This window comes from Emys orbicularis, chromosome 1, assembly GCF_028017835.1.
Source record: "Emys orbicularis isolate rEmyOrb1 chromosome 1, rEmyOrb1.hap1, whole genome shotgun sequence".
Lineage (NCBI taxonomy): Eukaryota > Metazoa > Chordata > Testudines > Emydidae > Emys > Emys orbicularis.
Genome location: NC_088683.1, coordinates 288,603,388 through 288,625,052, shown reverse-complemented (window position 1 = coordinate 288,625,052; position 21,665 = coordinate 288,603,388). Strand labels below are relative to the sequence as shown.

Below are 21,665 nucleotides of genomic sequence, written 5' to 3'. Positions count from 1 at the left end.
TAGCATTTCAAGTTCTTCCTGCTTATTCCCCATACTTCTTGCATTAGTATATAGACACCTAAGATACTGATTTGAGTTCCCTCCCCCCCCCAGTTCTGTCTTGTCTCTCCTTTATCCCTGCTATAACATCCCATGCCCCCCCTCCCCAAATTCCAAACCTTCTCCCAGGTCTCCATGTTCTTGACTTACCTATGAGCTTTGGTCACCTGCCCCCTTCAAACCTAGTTTAAAGCCCTGCTCACTAGGTTAGCCAGTCTGTATCCAAATATGCTCTTCTCCTTCCTTGATAGGTGAACCCCATCTCTGCTTAGCAGTCCTTCTTCCTGGAACAGCATCCCGTGGCCAAAGAAGCCAAAGCCACCCAGGCGACACCATCTTCACAGCCAGGCATTCACCTTCAGGATGCATCTATCTTTGCCTGGGCCCCTACCCTTGACCGGAAGGATCGAAAAGACCACCACCTGTGCTCCAAACTCCTTCATCCTTACTCCCAGAACCCTGTGATCTACTGAGGGTCATACCGCACAGTATCATTAGTGCCCACATGGATGAGTAGCATGGGGTAGTAGTCAGAGGGCCGGATGATCCTCGACAATCCCTCCATAATGTCTTGGATACAGGCCCCTTGCAGGCACCATACCACCCGGGATGCCATGTCAGGGCAACAGATGGGTGTCTCCATCCCCCTCAGACGAGAATCACCAACCACCATTACCCTACGTTTCCTCCTGGGAGTGGTGGCTGCGATCCTCCCATCCTTGGGGGTACATGGCTTCTCCTCCTCCTCCTCCTTTGGGGGTGATTCCTCATTGCTTATTGCCAGGGCAGCATAATGGTTTTCCATCATCATGGTGGATGGGTTTTGAATAGTAGTGGAGCACTCTCTGCTGCCAGAAGTAACCAGCAGCCAGTGTCCTTCCTGTACCAGAGCCATATCCTCCTCCCCCAGTGGTGTGACAGCAGTCCTCTGTAGCTGGATAGCTTCCTCAGCCTTGGATGTCTCCATGTGAATACTCTTGAGGAATTTCTCCTGGGCACAGATGCTCCTCAGCCTAGCCACCTCCTCCTGTAGCTCTCCCACCTGCTTCCTGAGAGATTTCACCAGCAGGCACCTTTCACACTGGATGGTCTCACCAGCCTGGCTTTCTGAGAGTGGGAAATGCAGGCCACAGTCCCTGCAAGTCCACACCAAGAACTTGGTAGAGGCATCCATGGTCAGGTTGTTTGTCTGGATACAAGCACAGGTGGAGGAGACAGGAGCAGCATTAGCACTGGAGATGCAGCCCTTCCTAACCATAGCGATTATATTACAACTCCCTCCTACAAACTTCCTCTCAAACTCCCATTTGCGGTCCCCTGTTCACTAGGTTTGGGAGTATTGATTGTTACACAGGGCTTAGAGCTATTGTGCAGAGGGATTTGGAGAGATGGATTACTTCAATCAATTTTTGTGAAAGTTATTCCCCCCCAAATAAGGTAGTGCATAGGTCTTCAATCCTGGGGAGTCGAAACATACCTAACTTGGTTACATGGTTGACTGTGACCTTGTGGTGTATTGTCTGTTGGCCACAGCTGGTGATAAGTAACCCGACTGATTATTAGAGACATGTGGTGGATGAAGTAATACCTCTTATTGGACCAACTTCTGTTGGTGAGAAAGCAGATTTTGAGCTTACAAAGACATCTTCTTCAGATCTGGGCTGACTATAGACAGCGAAGCTCCTATATCAATCTTTATGGATATTCTTTGTCCATTAATTGTAACATCCACTCAAGGGGATTTCTTCTTTTGGCTACTGCTAGTAACATTAAACATAATGGGGGAGGTCTAGGTTGGATATTAGGAAACACTATTTCACTAGGAGGGTGGTGAAGCACTGGAATGCGTTACCTAGGGAGGTGGTGGAGTCTCCTTCCTTGGAGGTTTTTAAGGCCTGGCTTGACAAAGCCCTGGCTGGGATGATTTAGTTGGGAATTGGTCCTGCTTTGAGCAGGGGGGTTGGACTAGATGACCTCCTGAGGTCCCTTCCAACCCTGATATTCTATGATTCTATGATACACACAGTCTTCAGCTTTTAGCTTCTCTTTCTCCTCTGCAATATGATTAGGGTGACCAGATGTCCCGATTTTATAGGGACAGTCCCAATTTTGGGGTCTTTTTCTTATATAGGCTTCTATTACCCCCCACCTCCATCCCAATTTTTCACACTTGCTGTTTGGTCACCCTAAATATGATGTACCTCTCATGACCCACATTTTTCCTTCCATGTGTCTGTTTTTTTATGGTGCACATTTACAAGATGACCTCACTTCTGGCAAACCCAGCACTCAATATCCTTGTATGGGCAGGAGATATAGTCATGTTTCACCCCACAACTAAAGCAGTTGTGTGTTCTTAAGGTGGTACCTCTGTTAATTTAATGATTCATTTGCTCTGTGTGGAATGCTGGATAGTTGTGCATGGTACCTGTAACTGGCTAGCTAGGTGCTGCTTAGTGCGTCTGTGTAACTTTAAAGCATGCTATGCAGCTACTTCCATGCTTTGTGCTATTTCCAGAGCTTTTTTAAAATCTGAGGTGGATTCTGCCAGCAGACATCTCTGAATTCTTTCATAACTGATACATTAAAAGCCGTGGCTATGGTATCTCCAAAACCACAGCACTGCGACAAATGTAGTTCTGGTACAAAAACTGACACCAACTTTCCAGGTTGGTGGGAGAAACTTAAATTTTAAACACTGCACAATCTCAACTGGCATTGGGTTATGATGGCGCATGACAACTTTAATTAGTTCAAAATATTTGGCACTGAGCTTTCTAGTGCCACCAAAAATCTAAACAAGCTATGTTTTTGCTCCACAAATACTCAAAAATGGCATGTTTCTTTTTATCATCCTATATATCATCTATAATAAAGTTCTGGGAGAGTCTCTGAGTACTGAGTCCAGTCCTCCTACTCTGCATCATATGCTTTCATTTTTCCATATGCAGCCATTTTTCTTTGCAATAAAAAAAAGTTTGTCACTTACGCACACAGTAATGTAGAGCTTGCTGGTTGTTGTTTATCCTTGTTGCCAACATAGTATACGGAGACCCAAGACCGATTAGAACTGGAAAAGGAAATCTTTTATTCTGGTACAGGTTCACAGACCACTAATCAGCCTACATCTTGGAAAAACTTCCTCACACAATTGTTGGAACAAGTTCAGTAGAATCTTAGGGCTTCTTAACAGTAAATAGCAATTCCCACCTTGGCTACCAGGTGGAAATAAGCATACCAAAAATACTTACAACATTATAATATTCATCACTGAACATCTCCACATTCACCACACTGGCAATTCCTAACTTGATTGCTTAATTTTGCAATCTTGCAGTTCTTTAATATCGTAGTTTTATATGTAATTGGCCAAGCATATGGAAGCCCTGCACTCAACTTGATGGCAAGTCTCCATCAGTATGTAATGCAATAACTTTTGAACTTTGCAACTGATCAGTTCCAAAATTGGAAATGTTCTAGGCAGCAGTAGGCAGAACCTTACTGATTTTGGTGAAAATCAGAAAATGAGAAGGGGGAGGTGAGAGATAAACAGTGCCTCTGGCATTGGGTTAGCAGAGTCACCTCAACCAGGATGGTATCTGTACAGATCAAAGAACTGATTGAAGGTAGCCATTAATACTTTCTAGGATAAAACGCACTCCCCTCATTTTAGCTTTGCCCATTGACCCAGTAGAGTTTAAAATGCTGACATGCTGAATGACACATCTCCCAGGCAAAAGAAATAATGGGAGTGAGGGATAGGGAGAAGAGGGCACAGAGTCCCTCCCCGACCCATCCACAAGCTCACTCGGAGATTAATATTGCAAGGGAGATGAAGCACCATCATATACTGATGGGTTCAATAGCTAGCATCAATATTAAAATCTGAACTAACTACAAAATGTAGGATCAGTTACAATCCTTTAAGTTACCTAAAATCAAATTTAGTGCCATCAAGGGAGTGTGGATGCAGAAATCTTCAGGCTTCTATGCAATCATCTTTAATAACCTGATGCTGAACCAAGCTGAAGGGGACAGTGGGCACTCAGAATTTGGACTGTCTCAATATGCCCAACTTAGACAAAGTTCTATATCTAATGTCCATGAAGGAAAGACACCAAGCTGAAGGGATGGTGAGTTGGTTCATTATGATGTCTGGTCCAGTGGCAGACAGGAGTGGAGGTGTCTTCTGAAGATGCTAGATTCTTTTTTAGAGTTCTAGGCAAACAGAGGCAATTTTTCATTCTTAGCTGGGATGCAGCATTTGCTAAGTATGCAAGAATGTGAAGTCCTCATTGTGGACAACTGGGTGCTTCAAAGTGCTGGACCTCAGAACCTCTATTACATCCTAGAATACCTCCATTTAGGCAACTCTGAGCAACCTGGGCAGCATTGCAGTGAGGAGGTTAAGAAGCAAGGAAGCCTGTCAAATGCAATAGAAGGGATGACCACCACGCTTAAGTCTAACTGAAGATAACAGGTCACTATTCCTGTTTTCAAAGAGGCCCTTCTTACAGCTGGTTGAAAAATGCCAATGTTATTATTTAAAAATTTTACTATTTGTTTTTCAACAAAAGTTACAAAAAACAACTCTTTGGGTTTTTCTTTTGGGTAAAAAAAGGTCGGTTTAAAAGACTTTGGCTGTCAGTTCCATTCTTTTCCCCTAAAAACTGAAAAAAGTGGTCAAAAAGCAAATTTTTTCAACACAAAAGGTTTTTTAGAAAATTCACCCAGCTCTAGCTCTTTTCCAAGATCCCACCTGGTGTAATTAGAATCCTGGCAAAAGTAAGTAGTTTTCAGTTATAGCTTGTGAGCTAAAAACATTTAAACCTTCATGGCCCTTTCAAGGAAGCCCTCTGCTATCTGAGGTTCAAGAATTTAGAGTTAGCTCCTCCTAGGTGCTGCATGATGTAGTGCTGAAGATACAGTAGCTGCATTCGTCCTTCTGACCTGCTCTCAGTTAGAGCCACAACATAGTATTTGCAAGCACTCTGCTACTTGGGCTGCCACATTTCAGGTAAGATGTAGAAATGAGGTTCTGATTACTTGCAGTCAATAAGGATCCCCAACACTTTTCCCAAGAAGGGGTAAAATCCAGTGCCTGTTCGTATTATATTAGCACTCCCAATGTGCTACATGCTTTCCAGGTATATAGTGAGGCATGGTCCATATCCCAAACTCTTTGGCAACATTCATCATTGACAGACTGAGTGGCAGGATGGAGCACCTTTTCCAACACTTCTTACCTTAACTTCCCCACACCATCAGTTTAAATTGCATAAGGCATCATTCACTTCCTGTGGATTGGTGTGCATTGATCAATAGTTTCAGAATTTCATCTTAGGAGGCGTGTGTGTGTGTAACAGGTGAATGTATGTGATAGGTGAATGTGGCATATAGGTTCTTTAAACTAACAATAGCTTTACACATGAAAGTAATAAACTGTACAGACATTTGTAAAAGGGATGCTGTCAGATTAAAAAAATCAAGGGAAAATGCTGCTCTGCTACATTCATACAACATCTTCCATTGTTTTGCACACATGTATCAGAGTGGCATTTGATTCCATATATTTTAATAAGCAAATTTCTTATCTGTGTAGCTAATACCTTAAATTATTAAAACTAAAGAAATTAAAAAAAGCTAGTTAATTTTTTGGATTTCCCTCATTTTATGAAAATGGCCTGTCCATTTTTACATTTCTGATCCTCATGCATTAGCTTTGCAAATACTGCAAGGAAATGTTTATGCAATATGCTCAACCCATTTATTTTTTTTCTGCAAACCAGGAACACATTTTTATTGGTATTAGGTTTTATTGTTTATTTCAACTCATCTACCTTTTGGGCCTAAACTACTAATTAGATTTTTTTTTTTTAAATAAAACAAGAATTGATAAAAAACTAGGGATTCAGGATGTAAACTATCACATATAGTGATTTGTTATAAATATATATACATACAAACATCCTGAAAAACCTGTAACTAAAAGACAAATTCAACTATACTTTTGATTGTTATTCATCTTAAACAGATCTTTGTAGGTTTTATATTTGAAGCAGGCCACCCCAGAGATACATATGTTACAAATTATGCACGTGTGCAGAACAAAGATCATGATGAATGTCTCATAACATAGAATACATCGTGAAAAAATGGTTTGTCACCACTTGTCTAGGTTTTTCAAATGAGGGCACAAAAGGCTAGAGAGATTCAGATTCCTTCCTCTGAATTAAACAAATTCCCACAGTTATCATTCCTAACATGTCTGTCTATTGAAAGTGAACAGATAAAAAAAGGGAATTCAGGCTTTGAAATTTTGAAAAATATATTGTTTGTATAGTTTAAATGGTCATAATTTGCATTTTTCCTGTGTCCTTTTGCAAATCATGTTTTTCCACACAGAGAGACTAAACAGATTCCTTAATTTTTCCATGAAGACAGCACTGTTCCAAGTGAGCAACTGGTACTAGAAATGTGGAGAAATGAAAAAAGCCAGAAGCCATGGGAAATGCAGCAAAATTACATTTATTGGAAATTCTCCAGGCATCACATGAAAAAAATTGATATAAGTGAAACAGAGAATAAAGCACATTCAGTGCATCTTAAAAAAAAAAGAAAAAAAAAGTAGTAGTAGTATGTATCTGAATACCCTTGATCTTGTAATACACTGTACTGCAGTTCCCTGGGATTAGTTCCGTATATACATATTAGCTAAAATTTACTTTGAACAAACTGCAAAGAATTGCCTCTTCACTTGGCATTTTTCCATCTGGTGCAATGAAACATTATTGAAATACCAAGTCAGATTCCATGTAATTTTATACACAGTGTAAGAGCTTGCACCCGACTGTAATAAGAAAGATAAATACAGTGATTGAATGAGTACTACCAAATAAGAAAACCACCGTGGAAATAAAACTAAACCCTGCAGCAATGAGCAGCAAAGCAGTGATTCTGTTGCTCTTTTTTTCCTTGAAATTAACATAAAGCATTGTGACATAGAAAGCAGTTACATTCAACATTTGCTTTCCAATCCATCTTATGCATAAATGACACTTTGCTGAATTTGGCACTTGGCTTGATTTTTATTCTTAAAAAACAAAACAAAAAAACCTGCCTGGAATATAGCATAAATGGTAAGATAACATGATCCATTTTAACATTCAAGTAACAACTCTGACATGAATTCCAAAATACATGTCTACTACATACAAATAAACCTTCTTGCAGATTTACACTAATCACAACTGGCTTTTTCAAATCTGTAGGCATCTTACTTATTGTCCTTTGGTTGACATACATACACTCTAAGAAATGACCTGGACTTACCATCCTCTGTCTAGGACAGATTCACTCATGACAGGATAATTAAAATAAGTTTACAAAGAAGTGGTGGTAACAGAATACAGGAATAGCCCAAAAGCATTAAGCTGCATTTATAATACCTCCTTTCAAATGTGTGTTTCAAACGGATGCTTTAAATTGAAAGGTACATAACATTTAAAGTCTGGCTAGCTAATCCTCTTCCTATACAGTTTCACAGCACAAGCCTGAAAATTATCTGATGTATGTCTTTATCACGATGTATTTGGGGATTCAGAACGTTTAGAAATCCTAGCTCCCCACTTTATCCAGTGCCCCATTACACCTCCCACCCCCCAAAAATTAGCTATATAACTGTTGGGGGAATCAGTGAACTGCGTGACAACAGAAGGTCTTACAAGGTTTCTTTTGCAATTTGAAAACCGTGTCCAGTTTTAAATACATTACCACAACATGTCACCTGTGGGAAATTAAGCTCAGAGTGCAGACCACTCTGCAGCCCTATTTCCTTCCTTCAACTTCTACTGTCAAACTCCTGGGGTGGGAGAGGCAGGAAGTGAGATAACAACCACTTTTCTGAGTCTTGCTTTTTCCTGGGTTTTCAGTCTTGAGTTCTTTAGGCATAACTGTGACATAATGCCTGTCAATTTCAACGGGTATGCGGGAGTAACACCCTGACTGGCACATTCCAGGCAGCATATGGCATTATAATTCTCCCTCTAAGAGCCACATGGTGACAGTCAGCCTTAGTTATTGTTATATACACACGTCAGTAGAATTAATGACAGACACAGACACACAAGTTTACACAGAATTCCACAAAACATGTGAAACATGCTGTTCTTTGGAGGAAAAAAATACATTCATCTTTTTCAAGTATTATACAATTTATATATAAAAGACACATTATCCTCATTTTGCTACAAGACAAAAGATATGCATCTAGAATCAAATTTTAATTTACCACCACTTTGGCTTTCATTAATGAAGTTCTGACCTTTTCCTTTAAATCAACTCTAAATATACATCTACTTGTCACAATTAAATGCAACAGTCCTTTATTTCCCATTGTGATATATGTACACAACCATTACAAAAAAATCTATTTTGATAACCTGGGATTTGCATAATGAGAGTGACAAGGCCCATCTGCTGCTATGAGTGTCCCAGCACTGGTTTTAGGCAAACCACTACCTGCTGCCTTCTGAGTTCTTTTATAGCAGCATACATATCTTTGCTTTCCCTTCATATCTGAAATTATACCGCCTGCAATTCTTACTTATGGCTTATTTCCTTGCTTTGTTCTATTGTTTGGGTTGGCATTTACTTCCTTCAGGAGCAGTTCACAGTCAGACAGTGCTTCTGCTGGCAGGTATTTTCTTATTTGCTCAACAGTCTTTTGATATGCCATCTTCTCTTGTTCCAGCGACTGGATTAAGCTCCGCATTTTGTTCTCTCGGGACAATATGTTTTCCAGGTTGGATTCCAGACTCTGAATTTTAGCATGAGCTATCTGTAAGTAGTAGTAAGAATATCAATTTACATTACCTTCTAAGAGATTCAGATTAAGACCTTTATTACCATGTGTGGTTGTACCCATTTGCCTCCATACAACTCATGGACATAATGTGATGATCTGTACAATTGTGTGAGATTATGAATTTTCTGTATATATCTTTACAAGCTGCAGGTTTTTGTTTATTCTCCCTTGCCTTTCACATGCTAGACTGAAATTCCAAAGGGGAGGGATATAGGGCTGCTAATGAAAGGTCATTAAATTGGGATGGTCCTCTATTCAAATACAAGCATCCTAGACAACAGACTGGCTCCACCCAGGAGAATTGGTTTGCCAAGAGAGCGGTTGCCTGGTAAGAAAGACACCTGCTAAAGGCAGGTGATCTGGGAGTCACCTGACAGAGGAACTGGAAGGTTATAAAAGGGAAGGAACTGATCTATTTAAGGAACTATCTCTGCAGCGTGGGGCACGGGTCACTTGCTGGAATAATAATAATAATTAATGGAGATATCCCATCTCCTAGAACTGGAAGGGACCTTGAAAGGTCATCAAGTCCAGCCCCCTGCCTTCACTAGCAGGACCAAGTACTGATTTTGCCCCAGATCCCCAAGTGGCCCCCTCAAGGATTGAACTCACAACCCTGGGTTTAGCAGGCCAATGCTCAAACCACTGAGCTATCCCTCCCCCCCAAGATTCTCTGCACCTTGAAGTCTTTAAACCATGATTTGAGGACTTCAACGGCTCAGACACAGGTTTGATACGGAAGTGGGTGGGTGAGATTCTGTAGCCTGCGTTGTGCAGGAGGTCAGACTAGATGGTCATAATGGTCCCTTCTGACCTTAAAGTCTATGATTCTATGAGTCTATTTGGGGTTTTCAGCTATTTGGATTAGCTCAAGCAGAGGGAGGTTACTGCAGGAGTCTGAAAAGGCAGTGGAACCCTACCCACCTGAACGTAGATCATTCTGCAAAGGAAGGGTGACCTAGACTGTTTGTGGTTTTCTATATAATCTGAACACTGCATATTTCTTGTGTGATTAAGCAAAGAGCAAAGGTATTAGAATCCCTTACAACATGTCTGTGAGATTCATCTGTTAAACCTGGCAGCTCTCAGAGGGGGATGCTAGACAAAGGATCTGCATCTTGAGTGCCTACAGGCCCCAGACAGCATTCAGATTCTGGAGGCTTAAAACACATAGGATCCAGCTGCTGGATCCCCTCACAGTAGTCTGGTGAGTGGCCAAGAGGGGGTGCTCAAATGAACCTGCCACACCTACTTGTACAGACGCTGGTTCCATCTCTGAAACAGCTAATTTTAAAAATATTTATCTACGTACCATGGCTTCTTCCTAGCCTGACACTGCCCAAGGAACAGCTCAGATTCTAAGGATTCTTTGAAAGCTCTCTATGGGGGGTAGGCAAACAGAGGGAACTCAGATGAATGACTGTCGATAACAAGGAGTTGCAGCGGCAACAGATAAAGGCCCATGACTCAGCAAATTCTGTCCACAAGGAACAGACAGAAAGCAAATGGGAACTTTCCAAAATAGTACCAAAGGAAGAGACGGACATTCTTGGCTTTGACGGGTCCTAACAAGCGAAGAGACTTCTGTAAAAAAAATTAAGTAACTGGGATAAGAACAGTTACCAAGAGAATCTAGATATCTGATATGGAAGCCGCGTTCCCTTTTCCAAGTGAAGATGGATGAGGACTACATGTGTGTACAGTGTAAACCAGATTCCTTCATGGAGGAAAGCACAGGACCATGAACAGTGGTGAATGTTTCTGGGAGAAATGAAGGAACCCTAACCAGATACTGTGACCAAATGCATCCCTGTATTCACACCCTACACACCATTGTAATAATCTTTGTACAAAATTTGCCTTGTGAGGTATCATTTGAAAACTAACAACTCACTGGTCAATAATATCATGGCAAAATGCATGTAGCAACATTATATGCAAAGTTATGAACAGAAGCTGAAATTATGACTCAAGGTGTTTACCAGACAAATCAAAGGAAGCAGCCACTGGACTTAGGGAGAGATCCAACCCAAAATTTGGTTAGCCCCATTGCTGGGAGCATGCGGTAAGGGATTTTACCTTGAGCCAAGTCTAGTTTGTTAAGTTTTAGCACAAGAAAGCATTTTATCTTTATTTCTCTTGTAACCAGTTCTGATTTTATACTTGTACTCACTTAAAATCGCTCTCTTTGTAGTTAAATACATATGTTTTATTCTTTAATTAAAACTAACCGAGTGTTGTGAATTGTTTAGGTAACTCCATTTCAAGTAGAAAATGGTTGGATATTGTTCTGTTACAGGAGCAACAGACCTAAAATATCTAAACTGCCCAGGAAAGGGCTGGACAGTGCAGAACATACATTTCGGGGGGAAGTTTGAGACTGGGAGTGTGTTGGGGTCACCCGAAAAGTGGTAACCAAGGCTGATGGAAGCCAGAGTCTGACTGGAGTGTGCTGGCAGGCTGCAGTTATACACAGACATGCAGGCAAGCTGATTGTGAGTGATCCAAGTTGGAAGCTACAGCAGCTAAGCATTGTCAGGCCCTCAACATTGCAGGGCAGGGGTGACAGACCCTCATTGGTCTGGATTGTACCCCAGAATGTCATAGATACTATTTATAAAAAAAGGAAACATCAGAAACGTGACAGATCTATAACCATCCTATCCCGTGTATAGAGGAACAAGAAATCAGATGGAGGAATGTTGTAATTAGGTAGAATAGTAGAGATATGTAGAGGGAAAACATCTATGGAGCCTGCCAAATCAGTCACCAAAAATAGCTATTCTACCCTTTTTGGAGGAGGAAGAGCAGGAACAGATTGAGAACATGCCAAAGACAGACACTAGTCCAACCAGTAACCAAAAACCAAACTGAAAAAGGACCATCACAAGAAAAGAAAGTGCAAGTGATCCCGGTCAGCAGCTCCACCAGAAAAAAAAAAAATAAATAAAAATCAGGGCTGAGACAACAATGGCCCACAAAAAGGTTCATAATAAATATCACAATAAAGGTGCATGGTAGCTAGAAAAATTGTGGGGATTTTCCACTGAATAGTACACCTGGAAACAAATAAAACCAAGCAAAAGAAGATTTGGTATCACAGAATCATAGGGTTAGAAGAGAACATAAGGGTCATTTAATCTAACCCCCTGCCAAGATGCAGGATTTGTTGTGTCTAAACAATCCAAGACAGATTGGTTTCTAGCCTCCTTTTGAAAATCTCCAGTGAAGGAGCTTCCACAACCTCCCTAGGCAGTCTGTTCCATTGTCCTACTGGTCTGACAGTTAGGACATGAATTTCTTCAGTGATCTGAAAATGGAAATAGAACTGAAGATGAGGCCTACAGGTGAACTTCTGAGATCCTTCCAGTGCTATATGAAAATTAATCTTTAGTAGCGATCTACTTATTTACTGGTCTGGGACCATGGAAAGAAGGGTATTGTATTTTGTAATAATGCAAGATAATACAAATGGGGAAAATAATCAGAATCCAGATAGCCAATGGGAGGTATGAACTTAGAATGAAATCATGCTTTAGAATTGATAGGGAACATCCAATTGTATTTAAGTTTGCGAGGAGACAGTCAGCCAAAGCCCAGTGTGATACAGAGTATGGATGAGCCAGATATTTGCAAACTGAAGAAAAAACAAAAAGTGAGGGGTCTGGAGGAACTGATTTATGAGAAGATAAAAATGTTGAAGATGTACAAATTATCCAAGAGATAATTAAGAAGGTGAGGATGGTCATAATCCACAGGTATTTGGAGAAAGTAAACATCAAGAAGGAAGAGGAATTATTTAAATGCGTACAGAGGACTACAAATGGAGTAAAAGAAAAAAATTACATCTAAAATACAAAACAAGAACTTCTTGATCACGAAAGCTATTAGGCTGTGGAACAATCTCCCAATACCAAGTTTTTAAAAACATTAAAAAAATCAATTTCTTAAATGACTTTAAAAGAAAATCCCCTGTTGGCTGAATTTTAGGAAAAAGTTAATGCCTGGTGATCAAATTATCTTTGGCTATTTACCTGTAGCTTCTCCAACAAGTCCATATTTTGCCTCTTTAGCTGACTGTTGGCCCTCTCCAATTTATCCAAAGGTTCACCATCATCACAGGGATTCAAACCTTCCTGCAGCTCATCCTGTAGTACATGGTATTCTACTTCATAGGCATGAAGCTGTTTGGAAATATCCATCTCAAAAACCTACCAGGAGAGGGGAAAAAATAGTTTTGTTTACAACAGAGACCATTAACTTCTTTTGATTAATTGGCAATTCTGCTTGGTAATTAAAATATTAAGTAAACCATCTAGCATAGACTTCATTGCCCTGACTAGAAAGGAATATTATTCAGGGAGATTTAATTAGGTCAATTATTTTATGAGACTACAGCTGTTTGGATGTCAGGTTTTCAGACCCTATAGAATTATTCTGCTGACTCATCCAACAGCCAGACCATATGGGTCTTATCAGTTCTAACTCAGAAATATAAGAGGTGAAGAGAAAGATATTCAAAGATACAAGTGGGAGTTAGCTCTCATTGACTGTACAGACCCTCTCCTGTACAGACAAGAAGGATGATCCAGTAGTAAGGGCAGTAGCCTAAGACTTGGGAGATATGGGTTCAATTCCCTGCTCCATCACAAACTCCCCATATGACACTGGGCAAGTCACTTAGCCTCTCTGTGCCTTAGTTCCCATCTGTAAAATAGGTGTGATAGTATTTTCCTCCTCAGAAGGTTGTTGTGAGGATAACTACATTAAAGATTGTGAGGCACTTGCACATTACAGTGATGGGGGCTATATACGCACCTAACAGATGGACTGCCTTTCTGAGCCTTTGAAATATGGCTTTAGAGAGGCTCTAAAGGAAGAGAGAGACAAAGGCTAGGGTGACACCAGCCTTGCAGGGGAAAATCTTAGAAACAGTCAGCTCAACAGAAAACTCAGGCTCGGATTGACGTTTGCTGTTTTTCAGGTGATTCAAATCTAAGCAACTCTAGATTGTGTTCATTACTGAACACATACATACTGAGCGACTTCTCCCTCTAATTTAGAGTTACACTTAATTCCTGATAACCCAATGAAGTTAATGATGATGCATGTTACTATTATGTCTTATTGTTTTTTATCATATATTGTTAGGCATAGTAAGAACCACACATACCAATTCAATGTCCATGGGGATAGTAAGGCTCTAACATGGTAATCCCAACCAGTGAGGTCAGGAATTTGAGAACCATGTTTAAAAAAGCATACTAGAGTAAAACAGATAGGCTGAGGTATGGGTTGGCTAGCACTGTTTTCTGGAAAAAAAATCCTTTCCCCATTGGTCAGGGAAACTGCTAGCAACAGCCACGTCTGAATGGGTTGTTGCGAACATGATTTTAAGCATAGTGCTAACTGGGTCATAAGGATTTTCTAAAATTCTCCCAGTGCTTCAACTAAAGCTGCTCTGAGAAAAGAAGTTAGGGCTTGTTGTTAAGATTCGGTACTTGGACTGAGACTCCTTCCCAGCTTTATCACAGACTTATGATGTGACACCTCTCAGCCACAGTTGCCCTTTGGTAAAATGGGAATAATAATTCACAGGGTGTTGGGATGATTAAGCTTAAAACGTTTTTTAAATTCTCAGATGCAGCCCATCTAAATCCCTAGATAAACGAAGTCAGAAAATCTTCAGTTTAGATACAGCCTCTCTCTCTCTCCTCAGTGAAGGCTGAATTTTTCCAGTGACTTGTCTGAGACAGGAGAGATCATTTATTATAAAATACCTTTTTTTTTTGGCCACTCACCCTTAGTTAGTGATGGATTTTTTGATCAGAGTAGAGGCCATCAAAACTATAAAAAATTGATCTGACCTACAGATTACAAGTATAGTCCAGAAAATGACTCCTTGAATTTAGCATCATAGCAACTGAGAGGGGATCTAATTGATATTGTATAAATTGAAGTAAGTGACTCATCATTAGCAGAGACCCCTGTATTCATCTTAGGGTTAATATGTTATAAATAAGTCACATGGAAAGAAATAAAGGGGAAAAAACCCAACCTTACCTGGGTAATAATCTTTTCCATTTGAAGCTTAGTCATGTCTGGGATAGTGCCTTTAAGGAAATCAACAATATTCTCAAAGCTCTCACATTCCATTACAAGTGCTTCTTGGCTGCTAAGTAGACTCAGAGCTACCTTAAATATGACTTCAGTTCCTTGAAGAAAGATAATGTCTAAAACAGAAAAAAAAAATGGTAAATACATTGAAAATAAGGATTAAAATTATTTGGGTTAATTTTTGTGCTGGGATACTTTCCTTTGCCTTTCTATATTTGAGCAGTAGTCAATTGTGGAGGGAAACGAATGTAGGGTCCATCATATTTTGACTATATTATTTTCATTACTTAGAAGATACCACTATTTCAGCATCAGCTTAATAAATGAAAAAATGTACAAAAAAATCTTTTACTGCCCTTTTACAAATGCAGTGCTTTAGGGAAAAGAAGATTGTACGCTTGTTGGACAAGCACACTCTGAAGACCTATGAAGTGTGAAAGGCATCTGAGTATTGTTATAATGTATGTGATATTAACCATATTAGGAGGAATGTATATTGTTAATTTAAAGTAAAAAAAATAAACCATACATTTGTTATTGGGAGCTGATCATTAAATGTAATACAGACTGACATAGTTAAGAAATGACTATTTTATCCTACTGTTCGCAAGGTAGTAAATTGCTACTTCATTACTGGAAGCTATAGAAGCTCTTTAAAAGGCTAAAAACCCTACTCATGTCTAAAACCCATAGCAATGCTTCTGTTGTCTATAATTTAAGGCCCTAATACTGCAATCTGATCTGCTTGGGCAGATCCTTATGCCCAAATGGGGTGATGTCTTAGCCCCACTGAAGTCAATGGAATTTTTGCCACTGACCTCCACAGAGCCAGGATTTCACCCAGGGAGTCTCATTAAAAGTAAGCTGGGCTCTGCAAGGGTTCAGGAGTCTGTGTGAACAGGTGAGATTGCAGGGGGACTAAAACACAACGTTTCTGGTGTAGATCCAGATGCTGTACCTTGCTATATTTATTTAGGGAACAACCACCTATGATCCTCCCTCCAAAAAAGGCAACTCCCTGACTTCAAAGTCTATTGGAGCAACAAAACATGAGAATAATATTTTTAAACAAAATGCAAAATAAACCAGAGTACTTATTTTTACTATTTTGCTTCTGTAAAGACAAGCACGAATATAATGAATGAAAACAAGAATTTAAACACTCACAATCATTATAGAGAAATAAATGAACCAACACCTAATTTTCTAAACTGGCCCCAAAATAGGAAATAAAATGTAATTAAGTCAATTTTTGTTCTAAAAGCAAAAAGAGAAAAAAATATTAATGTGACTTAGGAAAAAATAATTCAAAAACAAACAATAGGATAGAAATTAAGCAGCCACTTTGAATAATGTAGAAATTGGAAAAAAAAAATTGAGAGAGAGTGCAGAAACACTTCACAAATGCTACAAAGGAAAAATTGAAAGCAACTTACTATTGATTTAAGAGATATCAAAGTATGCGATATATTTTTCTCATTTCTTGATAACTGTAGTATAATACAGTATCTAGATATCTGTTGTATTTTTGGACAAACTCCCACAAAGTTGCATGCATAAAAAGTAATTTTTGAAATGAAGAAATTTGAAATTATTATTCCTAAGCTATTAATAAGATGCAGAAATTGCTAACCATCAATGTGATCCTATAAACACTTACTACCATGAGTAGTTCCATTGAAGTTATTGTAGTGAACACTGCCCTGTAGTGCATCAGACCCTAAAAGGTTATTTAAATAGAAAATGAAATGTACTAAAGTTGAAAACTGTTTAATTTTAAATAATACCTGAATAGCTAAAATATTCATGAAATCAAAACTGAGTATAGTGTTCAAGTTACTGGATTCAATGGCTTACTTTAATGAAATCTACAGAAAGAAATGCAGTGCACTGAAAACCTATTGCATCATACTTTTCTCCATAATGATACAATTCAGAGTTTAGAAGTCCCAAAACAAGATTGTACTTCTTGAGATATACATACTGCTCTTGAGTAGTCCTATGCAAAATAGGTTTAATACCTGTATCATCACTAAGGCTATGTTTTAGTCAGGGGTATTTTTAGTAAACGTCACAGACAGGTCACGGGCAGTAATCAAAAATTCACGGCCAGTGACCTGTCCATGACTTTTACTAAAAAATACTTGTGACTAAAACTTGTGTGGGTGTGTGTGTGTGGCCTGGGGCGCCGCAGGTGCTGGAGGAGGGCGGCGGTGCACAGCCCAGGACCCCTGCTGGTGCTGGGGGGGGGGAGGGTTGACGAGGCCAGCAGGCTTCCTACTTGGCTCTGCACCTCCCAGCCCCCAGCAGCAGCAGCAGAGTTTTGGTGTGGGAGGGGGCAGGGGGTTGGGGCACAGGACAGGGTGAGGCGGGCTCTGGGCAGTGCTTACTTGGGGAGCTCCCTGGAAGCTGCGACATCCCCCTTGCTCGGCTCCTAGGTGGAGGTGTGGCCATGCAGCTCTGTGTACTGCCTCCGCCTGCAGACACCACCCCTGCAGTTCCCATTGGCTGTGGCTAGCAGCTGAGCAAGGGAGATGTCGCCGCTTCCGGGGAGCTCCCCAGGTAAGCACTATGCAGAGCCTGCCTCACCCCAATCCCCTGCCCCCATCCCACACCGAAACTCTGCTGTGGGGGAGCAGCACACGGTGGCCCAAGACTTCCCCGGAGGAAGCAGCCGCTGCAGAAGTCATGGAGGTCATGGAAAGTCACGGAATCCATGACTTCTGTGACAAACTCGCAGCCTTAATCATCACTGTTAATGAGTTAAGTTTCTGATGTCTACTTGACATTTAAAAGTAAAGAGTTTTTTTTTTAAAAAAGTGGTAGTACAAGTGACTAAAAGCTTCAGCAATTAAGTCTCTATACCGTAACAATTTCCTGTTGCCCGTTTTTTCCTTCAGTTTAACAGCTTTCACTCTGACTTTATAAAAAAAAAAAAAAAATTGTGGCTGACAACTGGAACAAGTTATATGGCATTATCTATTAGTATATAAAACAAAGTGCAAAATATTCCCATGCATGTTTTCCCTTACATTATACAGGATATTGTGTTGCTTATGACTGCGATAAAACACTCTCTTACCAAAAACTCTGGCTACAAATCCTAATGGAAACTGAGAAGCAAACAACGTGAGAAACCAGGGTGCAGCATAAAGACTGGGGCTGATTTCATTTTCTTCAAGATGATTATAGAGGTCTCTGTGATAATCATGGAGGAGTCTTGAAAGTTGATACATCTGAATCTATAGTAATTTTTGAGAAAGAGATTAAAAAAAAAAAAAAAAGTTGAGCTCTTCTCCAAATTTTTCAATCACTTCACAATGCACTTCAGGTGAAATCAGCCCCAGCACAGAAGGCCCAGTAAAGTGGAGCTTAAGTGAAGTATAGGCCCTGTGTGGATCCTCTACCTTTGGGTGAATTTCAGTCTCAATGAATTAAAACCAAACACTTGAAGTAAGAAGGAGCAGTTTGAACCAGACCATTTATTATTGAAGTATCATCTAAATTCACAGATTCTAGATTTTAAGGCCAGAAAGAACCATTATGATCATCTAATCTAGACTCCTGTATAACAGGGCATAGAACCTCATCCAGCAATTCTTGCATCAAATTCAATTACTCCAAATTACCCTCCAGGTCAGCCCTCTCTCACAAAAACAAACCCCACAGAGAAACCACCCCATCCCATTATGGATAATAGCCCAGTGGTCAGGGCACTCACCAGGGATGTGGGAGAGCCAGATTCAAATCTCAGCTCTGTACGATTTAGAGCAGGGACTTGAACCCAGCTCTCCCACACCCCAAGTGAGTGCTCTAACCCATGGGCTATTGTCTATAGTGGGGTAGGTCTCACTCTCTCCCATTGGAGCTGTTGCATTTTGGACAAATAGTTAAATATTCTTTGTGCCAGAGTGAGGGGGGGGAAAGCGAGCGATTGACTACAGCCCAGTGGTTCAGGCACTCACCTGGGATGTGGGAGAATCAGATTCAAGTCCTTGCTCCAAATCAGGCAGAGTGGGGATTCAAATCTTGGTCTCCCACATCCCAGATAACCACTGGGCTACTGGATAGACTGGGATGGATGGACACACGCATGCCAGACAGACCCCAAAATTCTCACTCCTATCTGTCTTTTGTGTGCAGCCCAAACCAGTAGCTGTGCTCAGAGCATGCCTACTGGATTGGGTCCCGCATACAAAATAGGTGGGGGAACAATTAGTTTGAGAATCTTGCTGGGGCTTAGACGTGAGTAAGGGCTCTGAGCAGCTCGTTAGCTGGGGAGGCAGTGCCAGAATTTAGATGACTTTGCACATAGCTACTGACAGAAACGTGGGTCCCACGGGTTAAGCAGCAGCTGAACAATGGTTTTGAGAATGTCAGTGGCACCTTAATGTTGGACTTAGGTGCCTAATTACCTCTTGGAATCTAGCCCTTAGGAGCCTAAATCCAACAGGTTTTCAATGAGATATAAGTCCCAAATCCTGATGTCACTTTTGAAAATGGGATGTAGCCTATTTAAGGTGCTTCTGAAAATGTTACTCCTTGTTCTTTCCCAAGCAAGAGATGCATTAATCTAGAACTCCTAGAATTCAATGGGCAAAGGAGAATAATAAAACAGTTAGCAGAGACCTATAAATCCATCAATAATTCTTTCTATGGGAAAAAAATATTGTTCACATCTTAGTAAAGCCTTATGCACTTAAACTATGCAAGCTTTCTAATCCTGCCCAAAACCAAATGGAATTTGGTTTTAACTACATGTTCCGTTTAATTAGCTTTCGATCCTCTAGCTAAATCATCTTCTATAATCTCTTTAGCAGAAAAAATGTGTGTATTTTTGTCTAAAATAAGCTATTCACCTAGAAGCCAGTTCTGGTTATCAAAAGTCATTTTTCTTTAATAGATGGAAAACAAAGCTAGAAATGATAACACTTTCCCATTAAAAAATAAGAACATCCATGCTCATTCTTGTTTCTTACAAAAGAGGAATTTATGGATATATGTGCATCCTATTTGACTCCATCAGAGTTCAGACCACAGAAGTTGCAATGGATAAAGTACTTTTCCCAGATAAAGTAATTCTTTATTTCTTTTCACACTCTCTGCTTCATTATAAGAGAACCAGCCTGTAGTTTAAAAATAATTTGTCTAAGACTCAAAAAGGAGAAATACTCCTCTTATTTATTAAATGGTACAAGTCCTATGACTGGGGCCTGTCCTGCCCTACCTCACCTCTACCTCCTGCCTCCTCCCGCCCCGCCCCAAAAATGGGTTAACTCTCAAAGGTATCTACCAATGGGTTGCAGATGAAGGGGTAGGGGGAAGATATTAACCTAAGTTTTGACTATTGTTTATTAGATGGCCATTGCCAGCTATATATATCTGATCGCCAAGCCACTCAGTCAAAGGCTGTCTTCTTCTAGATCTGCCACTTTCATACTTTGCTGAAGTTACACAAAACAAAATGGAAGTTGGTTTTGTATATCTCTGAGCCTCTATTTTCTCAGTTGTGAGTCAGAAGTGCAAACCTCATGTGGTCATTATTTCTGATTGCTGTGTATTTACCACCTGCTCCCAGGGTCTCCATATTCTAAAAAAACACATTCACTGAGTCAGAACAGACATGGAGAAGAGATATACAGTGTCATCAAGCATAAGCCTCACACTATGGTCTTAAATTCCTCCTGCAGAAATATGGAAAAGACAACTCTCTCTTAATGTAAAATTGGCCCAGTCAAACACATGCAGTGCAGGAGGAAGCCCAATTTGAAACTCAGACTTTACAGATTTGTGTGTGTGAAAAGGTTGAAAATATGACTACATCTCCCGGTCTGTGGCTCAGACAATTCAAACTTTAAGGAGAGAATAGGGTTTTGCATTCACTAGTTAGAGCAGCATTCCATGAAATAAAGCACTGTAAACACCCAATGCTTTCTCTTTTTGAGCCATATGCAGAGACAGTTCAAGGTTAACTAGGGCCCATATCCACCAGGATGTAGACTAAATGGGTGAGTCAGGTAACACAGAGACAGTTAGACTAGATCCTTTTCATGAGTCTCTGAAGCAAATTTGTAAGTGAAGGGTCTAACAGCATGGCCCTCCTACTTTCAATACAGCAAATCCATTACTGGAAATAGCCATTCCAGGAAAGAAAATAAATGCATGAATTGTCAGACTTGTCTGAGAGCATATAACATATGACCTGCTGCTTTTCATTCAACATTGAATAATGGTTCAATTTGTTATGTTCAATAATGAATTATTTCTAATGCAAGCATATGATACCAAATAGACTCAAAGTCTACTTAGTGGAATTACTACACCAGGTTTCAGTTTTTAAAGTGTCACAGAAATTCCTGTTTTAGAAATCTAGTAGTCCAAGGTACTCAAAGACAGCTGCAGGGTTTTTTTTTAAACTCATAATAAAAAAGGATTATCAAATTTAGAATACTACAATTTACATAGATTACACAGAAGAGGGCTCTTTCCTAAAGAGGGGCTGAATTTTGGATGACTAGTTGTTTAGTACGTTTTTAAACTTTGTAGCCTAAACTTTACATTTTTCATTGAAAATGTATAATATCTATGTGAATAATACAGAAGTGTGCTGGTTATAGCTTGACGATTACACATTTTCGCACAT

At 40.0% G+C, this 21,665-nt stretch overlaps 1 protein-coding gene across 4 annotated transcripts in view; it reads right to left on the bottom strand.

Annotated features, from left to right (window-relative positions):
* Positions 1–8,644: 8,644 nt before the first annotated feature.
* Positions 8,645–21,665, bottom strand: part of TBC1D4 (TBC1 domain family member 4) — a 156,643-nt gene continuing 143,622 nt past the window's right edge. For all 4 annotated transcript variants that reach the window (XM_065404648.1, XM_065404639.1, XM_065404656.1 and 1 more), the window contains 4 exons: positions 18,105–18,264; positions 14,969–15,138; positions 12,940–13,116; positions 8,645–8,878 (listed from right to left, as the gene is read on the bottom strand). In XM_065404648.1, the coding sequence (XP_065260720.1) occupies positions 8,645–8,878; positions 12,940–13,116; positions 14,969–15,138; positions 18,105–18,264 (741 nt within the window). The remainder of the gene's footprint in view (positions 8,879–12,939; positions 13,117–14,968; positions 15,139–18,104; positions 18,265–21,665) is intronic.